Source organism: Bombus pascuorum, chromosome 7 (genome assembly GCF_905332965.1).
Source record: "Bombus pascuorum chromosome 7, iyBomPasc1.1, whole genome shotgun sequence".
In the NCBI taxonomy this organism is placed as follows: Eukaryota; Metazoa; Arthropoda; class Insecta; order Hymenoptera; family Apidae; genus Bombus; species Bombus pascuorum.
The window spans coordinates 5,403,781-5,416,075 of NC_083494.1; the positions used below are offsets into that span (position 1 = coordinate 5,403,781).

The 12,295-nt window shown below is 36.3% G+C and overlaps 1 protein-coding gene across 1 annotated transcript; it reads left to right on the plus strand.

Annotated features, from left to right (window-relative positions):
- The first annotated feature begins 5,707 nt into the window (after positions 1-5,707).
- Positions 5,708-7,144, plus strand: LOC132909093 (jerky protein homolog-like). The gene has a single exon (XM_060963683.1). The coding sequence runs from the start codon at positions 5,708-5,710 to the stop codon at positions 7,142-7,144; it is 1,437 nt and encodes a 478-aa protein (XP_060819666.1).
- The last annotated feature ends 5,151 nt before the right edge of the window (positions 7,145-12,295 follow it).

Genomic DNA, 12,295 nt, shown 5'->3' on the forward strand with positions numbered 1-12,295 from the left:
TTAACGCCTTCAACAGCATCCCCTGGGGCGGGATAGACCGGGCCCTCGAATTCCATCGGGTGCCCGCTTACCTACGGGGTGTGATCAGGGCCTTCCTCCGGGACCGTAGTATCGTATACACCGGGCGGGGCGGAAGGATGATTGGGAGGGCGGTGCACCGTGGCGTCCCGCAGGGTTCGGAACTGGGCCCGTTGCTGTGGAACATCGCGTACGACGCGGTATTTCGGGCGCCGATGCCCCCGGACTCGGCGCTGACGTGCTACACCGACGACACGTTGGAGCTAGTGTGGGGATCGACATGGGGCAGGACCGTCCGTCTGGCGGAACTGGTGGTGGCCGGCGCGGTCGCCGCGATCAAAGGGTTTAGAATATAGGTATCCCCCGAGAAGTCCGAGGCGATGTGGTTTTGTCTGAGGGCCGATCACGGGACGTCTCCGGCTGACTATCGCCTGAGGTTGGCGGGGGCAGAGATCTGGGTCGATCCGGGCCGGGTTTTTTTTATTACCAATGAGATAGAACACTTTACCAAATGTCGTTCAGGACAAATTGTAAAAACCAAAATAAACTAAAAAAATAAAAAAAAATGAATGTAACTCGGAGGAATTACTTATATTAAAACGTGTATATTAAAACGTGTATATTAAAAAATATATTAAGAAATATAGTATCATTTAGTTACAAGAAAATTATGGAACGCGAACGATTTGACGTGACTTTTAATTGTTCGCATGTGCCACTTGGTTTGAAATATATGGCACACAGTACAGAAGAAGCTGTTGCTGTCTTATTCAAATACATTTATCATTATTAGTTGCGGTAATAAATATTCTACTATATATGGAAAACAAGGAAAGACGCGGAATGGTATCCTTATATTTACGTCCTCTTTGACCATTATATTTTCAATTTGACAAATTAGAGTTAAAGTAACTGTTAAATGAAATGTTTATAGGAAATATCGATATGGACTGATGAATGTATTAAACAAATATATTGTCCCACCAAAAAAATGATGAAGACCTTAAAATTATACTTAAAAAATGTCGTCCAGAAAAAACGTTATCTACCACTGCGTATGCCCCTCTAAATAGTATTACCTTGCCCTGCGTATTTCTTTTCATAACATTAATAACGAAGTTATTTAGGTGTTCCAATTTATGTGTATATTCTGTATATCAGCAGAGATTTATCAGTGCGAGTACCTACCAAAGCCGGTTGATACGCGAATAATATGCGCGAAACTTGTATTGAAATTAAATTTATATTCATATAATTATATAGTATAAAAATAAATACATATACACAAATGGGCATCTTTTTCTCTCTCTTCTCTCTCGCATTCTTTATCAGTTGTCTTATTGAACGAAAACGAAACTGTAATTGTAATTATTTAACTAAATGTAATTATTGAGATTAGCGACCTCGCCGATGTAAATGACTTTGAAGTACGTTAAAGAAAATAAAAGTCAAAAGATACTAATAATTATCATTTCGAAGATTTACGAATTACTGAATATACGCTATTAAATAAGCAGTAGGGTTGAGCTGCATCATTAAACATAAATGTTGATACAGGTACTCCTTAACAAACGTCTCTAAAATATTTAAATCCCCTTAAAAGAAAATAATAGTTATGTGACATAACGGGCTAATATTGCTTTATAAGAAATAGTGAACTACATGGACCAATGCATGGAAAAATATAACCTTATTTTTAAAAATACATGTAATCTTTGTTACGACCATTCACGTAGAGATGCGGTGGCAAGGAAAACGCGTCAGCGAGAGGAGTAAATTCTCGCTAAGATTCGGATAATCGACGCCGCGAATTAGTCGTTCCCCTGTTTCTATTAAGATAACAGAGGTAGTTCAAATGAATTAAACACTGAATTAACAGGGTTAATATAAATTTGTATATTTAACAATGTCTAATATTATAATAAACGCGTCACAAATTATTTAGCAACGAATACAATTAATATGTTACAGAAATTCGACTCGACTTTATGATATTTCTCGATGTATTTATCAGACTGAACGACCTGGATTTAATTCGTCTAAACCTCTCGATGCATTCCGTTTGAATTCTCAAATGATACTGACGCTCTTCGATTTTTTCTTTGTCTTCTCTGGGAGACGACCCCCCACTACGCTCGGGTCACGCCGCCGTTCGCGCCTATGATCACGTTTGCCACTTTCTTTGTGTAGATGAAATAACGGACCTAATGCGAATCGACGTTTCTAGAACTCGCTGCTTGATGACAACTAAGCGCTTGTCGCTACATTGTATATGTCGGAGATGAAAGGACACCGGGCCTTCTCTATGGAATTCTTTGGAAAATCCTCAATGCTTTAATCTTTATAAGTTAACCCGATTATAGTAGTCCGAGATTTGCGATAATGAGCTTGAGCTCGAGGCGACAACTAGTCGCCGAACGTAACAGCGGTCACGGGATGAATTTTTTTACCTAATAGAAGTATAGAGTAACTGTATAGCTTTCCTTAAAAAGTATAGTTGTAGCGGCACTCGACAGTAAACATTCCAATGGTTTTTGCCCCGTGGCCAGACAGCCCCTATTCTTCGGGCAAGATGATTACCAGATGTCGATGCACCTCTACAGTACATGTTCAGCTAGCCTGAGGAACCGTTATAAATCTTAGGATTCAGTTAACGAATTTCCCTCAAATGGAAAAACAGTTTTTACTCTGACAGTCTCTAAATCTATCAACTACTACGAGGAGATACGGGAAATCTGCTTTTCTCATGAACGACGCTTCCATCCAACAACTTTCTTTCAAGGGCAGCTAGCGTCTTTCTCTAACCACCAACATAGAAATTAAACAATTAACAGCAACGTCCATTTCTCTCACTTTCTGAACGAGGGTTGTCCTCAACTAATCCGATGATTTTGTGCCCTGAGACACACCCCATCATAGTTTTCCCCTGCAGCATCATTGTGACGGAGAGGACCATTCTCGTGCGATCTCATCAGCGAGTAAAAACAACGTCTTTTACGATCAGTGGATACTTCACGTTTCTAACAAAGAGTCAGACTTAGACTTTGGACGAAAGTACATTATGTTATCCCGTTGATTGCGGATTCGTTATCGAACCCAAGACCATTGTCATTAGCATCGCGAGTATCTAATTACCATAGTTACTTGTCAAATTCTGTAATAATCATGTTTATACTAGTAAATATCTTCTCCATTGCGTAATAACAATGTCTAATCCAAATGAAGATTCGTTACACGCCCCTAATCATAATGTGCACCAGATATATATTTCGCCGGTCGTATAAAACGAACTGTCGCGACACTGTAGTACCACGAGCGACAATTAGGGAAACGGCCTATCATATGATATCGCTCTAGATTTTCCATGTACATTCCTAAACATTTTTAATCTGACTGTGCAGCCTTTATCGCTCACTAGGTGGTTTCCATTACAGTCATAACATTTTATTTCGTCCATTTATTCTGTCTATGGGCAGTTCGTCGTGAGGTTTCTTCCTGCGCATTTGACACACGCCGTATTTCTGTTGCAGTAGTTTTTTGTGTGTCCGTATTGTGGAAACCGTATGTATTGAGGTATGCACTTCTTACAAAGAGGTGGCTCAATAGTTACCATTTTGTTTAGGATTTTGTTCTTGTTTTAGGTTCAAGTTCAATTAAAAACAGTGGCAATGGCTGTTTCGTATCGTATCTGGTTATATTATTTATTGTCCTTACTTGGTGTACAGATATTTTTGATATCTGTTCTTGAATATAGTCCTCTAATTACTACTTTGTAGCTCTTCTCTCTTTGGAACTGGTATGTGTGATATGCAGCGTTTTTCTCATCTAGTGCTTTTGTCACTTTTTTAAAGATTTCTGGAGTATTTGTTTACATTTTGGCTTGTTCCTGTTTTAATTGCTTTATAATGTAGTTTTCTGTTCCGGTAGTGTTGTTTAATAGTCCAATAAGGGGATCTAATATTTGGGCATCGGCGTAGATTGGTGGTGATTTAACGATATGTGTTGTGCTTTTTTCTTTTGTGTCTGTATCTACATCTTCTACCAATGAGCTGAAAGAATTTTGCAGTGGCATATCTTGCAGTCACTTTTGCGTTTCTGTATCGGAAATATTTATAGCGCTTGTGTCTTGTATTAATTTGTTCTTTTTGAGAGCTCTTGCTGCCTTCCTGTTTTCATCTTAATAAGATGGCTCGTCGTTACAGTTGTTCTTCGCTTGCTTTTGCAATGTTTCCATTACTTTTATAGCTGTGCTTTTCAGTTCTTTTTTAATTGGTTGTATTCGACTTAGCGTGTTTGTAGCTTTATTTATGTAGTATATTTCACCGTTGTTTGTGAATTTGATTGACGGTATTAGTTGTTGCATTCTGGAACTTTTACAATTTGACAGTGTTCCTTGAAAATATTTATATGGATAGAAGTTAAGCTAAAAAGATTCGGTTTATGGTGGTTCCTTGGGTTTATTGCGGGTCAGTGTAATGAGGGGTAGACCTTGGCGGCCAGACCGAGATAGACGTCGCAGGGACCATCTCGCGCGACGTAACACTTATAATTACAGAATAGTGAGCTATTTCCCAAACAACGTGTTTAAGTTTCAAGTAAACAGATTTGAACTTACGAAGTAGGGAAGTGACTTTCAACACTGCAAACAAACAAATTGACATACACCACACATTATAATTGTATTACGACGCCAATACGTTATATTTATTATATATACACAAAACGTCTTAGGAGCGGGAAATTAGTGTTCTAGTACTGGTCCACCTGGTCATTGATGTACGTTATCACGTTGGTAATAAAAGATAGTAAAATTGTGTATCCTTGCATTTTTCCCAAATATTTATCATTTATGAGAAAAACTGATGGCTACTACCTGTATGAAGACCTTATATATTTAAATTACACACGTTTAAATTACAAAGTAGGAATTATTCGCTACGAGAAGAAGATGGACCAAAACGTCTAAAATGAGTCAAACTAACACTAGTGGTAATCATTTTATGTAGAAAGTATGAAACGCTTTCTTCGTCAATTCAAATTTCATAGGTAGAACCTACGTTGAAGTTTCTACGGAGGAAGTTTCTGTTTTCAAATTACTCGATATCAAGAATAAAGCACAATAACAACATAACAATTGATTTTTAATTCGTTTATCTTGATAGTTAAATTTGTTATTTTTTCCTTTTACAAAATACGCAAAAATATTTGAAAAATAAATCTCTGAAAAAAACGTTTGGAATATTCGTAGAATCAATGAGTTGTTTGTTTTTTCAAAAAGTTTACGCTTTATGGGATGGGCAGAAGTATAAATTCAGTTATAGGAAACCATTTATTTATGAACTATTTGCAAATAAAATTGTTCTTATTATTCTCATAATAATTTCATAATAAGTTCTCATTTTCGGGCGGCCTGCTTCTATCAATTCTTGGTCAAATATTATTTGTTATTTTGATATACAGCATAACCTCGATTATAGATTGCGTACATACATCATCCGAACGTTCTATCATCAGAATGTTGTATAATTCTCTATAGTGTATCGTACATACGTATATAGCTATGTGTGTATATAGTTCATGTAGTATTTGTTTTCCCCCAATCCAAGTTGTCGACGACGAGAACTGTCGAAACAAAGTCTGGTCACAAAATTTCAGTACGGTATTTACATTCGAAACGTTTCAAACAATAATGCCGCCAAAACGAAAATCTGTATTTTTGACAAGTGCCGAGAAATATGACATCATTAAGATGAAAGATAGAGGAGTGCCTCGAAAAACCATAATACAACAGTACGGTATTTCACTATCCACCTTGAGCATTATATATGCTGAGAGGGAAGTGATTAAAAAACAATTCGAGAGCAACATAGTGACTACTAAAAGTACCAAAAAATGTATATCATGGCGCGAGATAAGGAATTTAGAAAGAATTCTTTTCCATTGGTTAATGAAATGTAGGGGATATAACATACTATTATCAGGAGCAAGTATACGGAAAAAAGCTCTGGAAATTAATAAAAAATTAAACATACATCCTTATTTTAAAGCCAGTAACGGTTGGCTATATAGCTTTCTAGAACGTCACCGTATTAGTGAAGAGTATATGAATCCGGAATTTCCAAACCCAACTGATGATGTACTAAATACCTTCAAAGCTAATTTTAATGAACGTCTAAAAGACGAGGGGTGTACATTGGAGAACGTTTACAATGTCGTTTACACATTAATGATGTGGAAAGCAGTACCAACAGAAACTTCGATTTTTCAGCATTCGGATGAGATAGAACAAAATGAAATGTTGGAAGATCACGTTACTGCTTTTTTTTGTGCAAATGCTACCGGATGTCACAAGTTGCCGGTACTAATAGTCGGCAGCGTTAAGGAAAATCCGGAATTAGACAATTTCAATACGAATGCCTTATCAACTATTTACAGCTCAAACAGCAATGCTTTGATGGACAGTACCATCTTTAATAAATGGTTCGAAAACCATTTCTTAAAATCAGTTCAAGAAAGACAAAAGCAGAAAGGGTACAGAAAGAAAACATTTTTGTTACTAAATAATGTTAAGTCGCTTTACGATCTCGAGTATCTAAATAAAAAAGATAACTTCGTTACAGTTATGACTCTTCCACCTAACGTATCAGAACACATACAACCAATAAATTATGGATTAATCGTATATTTCAAGCGAAAGTACCGAGAAGAATTGGCGAAAATATTAAGACCGTTACCAACATGCAATACGATGAAAGAAGTGATGGAACTCCATGCAACATTAAACATGTGGGATTGCTGCCGCATTGTAGATGATGCTTGGTCACGTGTCGAGAAAGCCATAATAAAAAGGGCGTGGAACAAGCTTTTGGGACATAAAATGAAGCGTAATGTGGCCGCAAACAAAAGGAGAAGTGACATACTTAGAACAGTTAGATTGCTGCATAGGATACCTGGATGGCGACGGTGCAATACACGCAATGTGGCAAAATGGTTTGAAGCTGATTGCGCACATGAAAAAGTCATTAAGGTATGTACCGACGAAGTTCTTCAAGATTTTGAAACCAATGCTTTGGATCAAGGGGACGTAGATATTGTCGACGATGAAGCTGGGCCTTCTTATTCATAGCTCCCAAATAGCTTACATCGTTTGAAGTACAAAATGAAGTAACTCGGAGGAATTGCTTCTATGACGTGTATATTAAAAAATATATTAAGAAAAATAATATGATTTAGTGATAAGAAATTGTGGAACGCGTACGACTTTATATAGTGTCTAATTGTTTGCCTGTACCATTTGATTTGAAGTATATGACATTCATTACAGAAAAATCTGTTGTTCTATTATTCAAACACATTTATCATTATTAGTTCCGATAATCAAGATTCAACTGGATATGGAGGACAAGAAAAGACGCAAAATGGTCTCTTTGTACTTACGCTCTCTTTATCTTTTATATCTTCAATTTTTTTATTATTTATTATTTGTTATTTTTTTATTTGTATTTTACAATTTGTTCAGCTGGACATTCGGTACATTTTTATGACTTAATTGCTAAATAACATGTGGATAGCTACCTCCAGCGGCATACCAACTACGAGTTTGGCTATTTTATTTCTTCAGTCACTGGGGTGTTTTCATTTTTGTCTTATTTCTATGAGAGCTTTGTTTGCTTCAGCAACCAGCTGGTTAGGATATGTTGCCTTTCTATCCTTGTATATTTTTTGCCTACTTGACGATTTCTTCTTTGACCCTTGGTATTTTTAAGTCTTCGCGTATATCCTCGTTTCTGGCATACCATAGGGCGTTGAATAGTGTTATAATCAGTCAAACTGCCTCTTTTAATCTAACCGAAATTCGGGATCGACCAATTGGTGGCGTCGATTATGTCTGTTGGAATTATTTTTGTTTGCCTGTTATCTAGTTCACAAATAGCAGTTGTCCATGCTGCTTCTTATATAATTTCTGTCAATGTTATTACTGCCTATTTAATGTATTCGGATGTTTTTATTGGAATATTTCAATTGATTTTGTTCTCAATTAGTTTTTTGAGTTTTTGCTATTTGGTGGTTTTATTGCAAAGCGACTCTGGATTGCTGTAAATTATTGGTTTACCTGTGTACTCTATTATTATCGATATATGATTGCAGCTAAGCTCAAGATTGGGTGTTATTTCTAAATTGTATGCTTTTAGTCCATTTATAACTGCAAAATCAAGCAAGTCAGGAATTTTGTTTAAATCTGTAGCGGCACTCGACACCAACTAGGGTCGGACGACGGCAGAGCAGTGATTAGCGCCTTAGGTTACGAACGTTCGGGACCCGGGTACAAATCCCGGCGACCGTAGTCTGATTTTTCTTTCACGATACAAGAATGAAAAGAAAAGCAGCAGTATCCTAGCAGCGACATCTACACTAGCAGCAGAACTCATCTCGGCCTCTACACCAACAGTAGCGCACTATCGCCACCACTACTACAATCATATTTCCATCTCAGATGTTTCGGCCAATATGTTGCTCTTCCTGAGGATAATATGTTGAGATTACTAGTTCCAATATATTTCCTTAGTGTTCGAAGTATGTTAATTCTTGAGCCCCATAGCCATGTGCTTTGCATTGCAATCGGCCGCTGCGATGTATTTATCACCGAAGGGCTGAAAATATTGTTCCCATTTATGTAATGTAGTTTTATGTCGCAATGATGCATATACTACTGACATCTGGAAATAATTGCTGTTAATTAGTATTGCAACGGTGGTTGCCTGAACGTGTTCCTGACTATTTTGACTATGTATGTGGTATTTGATATCGTTTTTTATTATCACTGCGGCTCCTCCGTGTGCTTTCCCTGAGGAGTGTTTGGCATCATAGATCGTGTTATATGGTATTTTCACGTAGCTTTTTAGTGTGAAATGTATTTCTAAAACAAGTAACATGCTAATATTATTGTGGTACAGAAATGTTTCAGGTTCGAAGGCCCGTTGTTGTAGACCATTGGAGTTAACTACAATTGGACATTTGTTGTATTTGTTGTCTGAGTACTGCGTTGATTTCAGTAGCGCCGGTATTGTTGTTGGTTTGGACTCGATTGCTTTAGGGTGCCGATTGATTAGTTCCTTGTGCATAACTTCGGCTACCAAAGGTATTGGTGTTTCTATGGTTAGTATTTCATACGTATTGTACATTTGGTGTTGGCTCCGATTCAGTAGTTTCTTGTTGTGAGAGATAGTTGCCGTATGTACTCTTTCGAAAAGATGGAAACAGTTTTCGTTGTAGTTGTTTTCTGACTGTGCAGCCTTTATCGCTCACTAGGTGGTTTCCATTACAGTCATAACATTTTATTTCGTCCATTTATTCTGTCTATGGGCAGTTCGTCGTGAGGTTTCTTCCTGCGCATTTGACACACGCCGTATTTCTGTTGCAGTAGTTTTTTGTGTGTCCGTATTGTGGAAACCGTATGTATTGAGGTATGCACTTCTTACAAAGAGGTGGCTCAATAGTTACCATTTTGTTTAGGATTTTGTTCTTGTTTTAGGTTCAAGTTCAATTAAAAACAGTGGCAATGGCTGTTTCGTATCGTATCTGGTTATATTATTTATTGTCCTTACTTGGTGTACAGATATTTTTGATATCTGTTCTTGAATATAGTCCTCTAATTACTACTTTGTAGCTCTTCTCTCTTTGGAACTGGTATGTGTGATATGCAGCGTTTTTCTCATCTAGTGCTTTTGTCACTTTTTTAAAGATTTCTGGAGTATTTGTTTACATTTTGGCTTGTTCCTGTTTTAATTGCTTTATAATGTAGTTTTCTGTTCCGGTAGTGTTGTTTAATAGTCCAATAAGGGGATCTAATATTTGGGCATCGGCGTAGATTGGTGGTGATTTAACGATATGTGTTGTGCTTTTTTCTTTTGTGTCTGTATCTACATCTTCTACCAATGAGCTGAAAGAATTTTGCAGTGGCATATCTTGCAGTCACTTTTGCGTTTCTGTATCGGAAATATTTGTAGTGCTTATGCCTGGTATTATTTTATACTTTTTGAGAGCTGTTGCTATCTCCCAGTTTTCATCTTGATAAGGTAGTTCGTCGTTGCAGTTGCTCTCCGCTTGCTTTTGTAATGTTTCCATTTCTTTTATAGCCGTGCATTCCAGTTCTTTGTTAAGTGGCTGTTTTCGACTTATCGTGTTTGTAGCTTTATTTATGTAGTATATTTCACCGTTGTTTGTGAATTTGATTGACGGTATTTGTTGTTGCATTCTGGAACATTTACCATTTGACAGTGTTCCTTGGCGTTTCAATTGCCTAAATTCACTGCTTGTCGCACTTGTACTGGAGCTCAGTTTCTTACGTCTGTTTAGTTCAGCTGCTCGGACAGAATTGATATAGCCAAATGGACGCCTTTCTTAGGTTTGTGTAGCATCATTAGATAATTTCCAGATAGTAAGGAAATAATAAATAATCCTGATGGCATTGAATATGATTATTAGCATCCTAATGAGTTTCGGGTGAAATTCCTTCATAATTTTACTATTAATTATGTCCAAGTTTGGAATCCTCCCAAAATTTAATATCTACGATAATCTATTAACTTCTTTCATTGTGATACATTTTACATTTTGAGGGTCCTTAGAAGATCTTTGTGTGGAGGAAATAGTGGGTTGGTATGATTACTAGTTCCTACATGCTAAGTTGGTACGACTTCTAACGACACTTGTTTGCCTTAGGCTTTGGCCACGTGTTAATCATCTCAGTGTATCCGGCCTACATGTTTGTACTTGGTGGCGAAATGCAGAATATACAAATCTAATCTGAGTGAATCAATAGATACCAGACTCTAGAAACTTATTGATTAACACTTTATACTGGGATGCGTCATAGTAATGTTATTGAAATAGAGTTTTGTATTATTGTTTAGAATTGTGAATCTTAATTGCCGAAATAAATGTATAGAAACATTTGGATTATACTTAGAATTGATATCAAAATAGTTTCAGATTTATTTAATATGTGATTTACAAGATCTTCGTCGATATACAAATGCACGCGTCTCAGCACTCTCTTTGTTTCACCATCTTCTATACCAGACTACTAACGGAACAGTTGCATTCATCTGTTTTACGAGACGCTGTGGCGCACATACTTTCATACATTAATACTCATATATGTGTGTCACAACTACTCGGCTAATCTAGTGTAGCATACAAAATTACACATATCTCAAATGTTACAAACAGAAAAATCTGTTAAATATGTCTAAATAAACATGTCTACATAAATTGGTTCGGTCATATTTATAGTCAGAATTTAAAAATGTTTAATATAGTAAAAAAAAAAAAAAAAAAAGAATTGTAGACTTATGGTGCGATTCTAGCCAGCATATTAGGAATATATGCGTAAATTATGCAACAGTAATAATATAAATTTGAATGTGTACTTTCTCATCTCATTTCTTTTAACAACTTTTCAATATAATAACTATATATATAACTATATAGTATTTAGTTCAAAAAAGCTTTATCGGTGAATCTTAGCAATGATAACTAATCAAGCACCTAAATTAAATGCTACAGCAGCTCTAATGTTACAAACTTTTCATGAGATAAAGATCGAATCTCTTACTACGTAGAAATTATTACGCTTATTGTTAGTAAATATAGTTTGAGAAGAATAGTTTCATTCTGTTGTCAATTTTAAAACAGGTATGATGATTAGAAATATGTAGGTAAGAGAATTTGTTAATTGTTAACTTAGTTGTTACGTGATTTACTATTTAATTTGGAAAATTATGTTCCTTGATAATTACAGAGAAAAAGTATGATACAAAATGTATTAAATATAACAATATAATGATTTACAAGTTAATGGTTTTGTGTAGGATGTAAAACTTGCCAAAGAAATAAATTGAAAGTTATGTGTTAATGAACAAGAACACAATTAAAATCAAAGAGCATATAAAATTTAAGAAAGAATATACTTTATGTAATTAAAAGTAATAGTTCTTAGCTAAACATATGTGTTTTATTCGCTCAGATTATATGACATGTGTATATATGTATGCCGGAGATGAAAGGACACCGCCCCCCCCCCCCGTTGGAATTATTTGGAAAAGCCTCAATACTGTAGCATTTACGAAATAACCCAGACACAGTCATTCGAAACTTGAGACAATGAGTTTGGGCTCGAGGCGACAACCGGTCGCCGAGCGTAGCCACGGTCACGGGATGAACGTTCCACCTAACAGAGATATAAAGTAACATAGCTTTCCTTTAAAGAATTGGC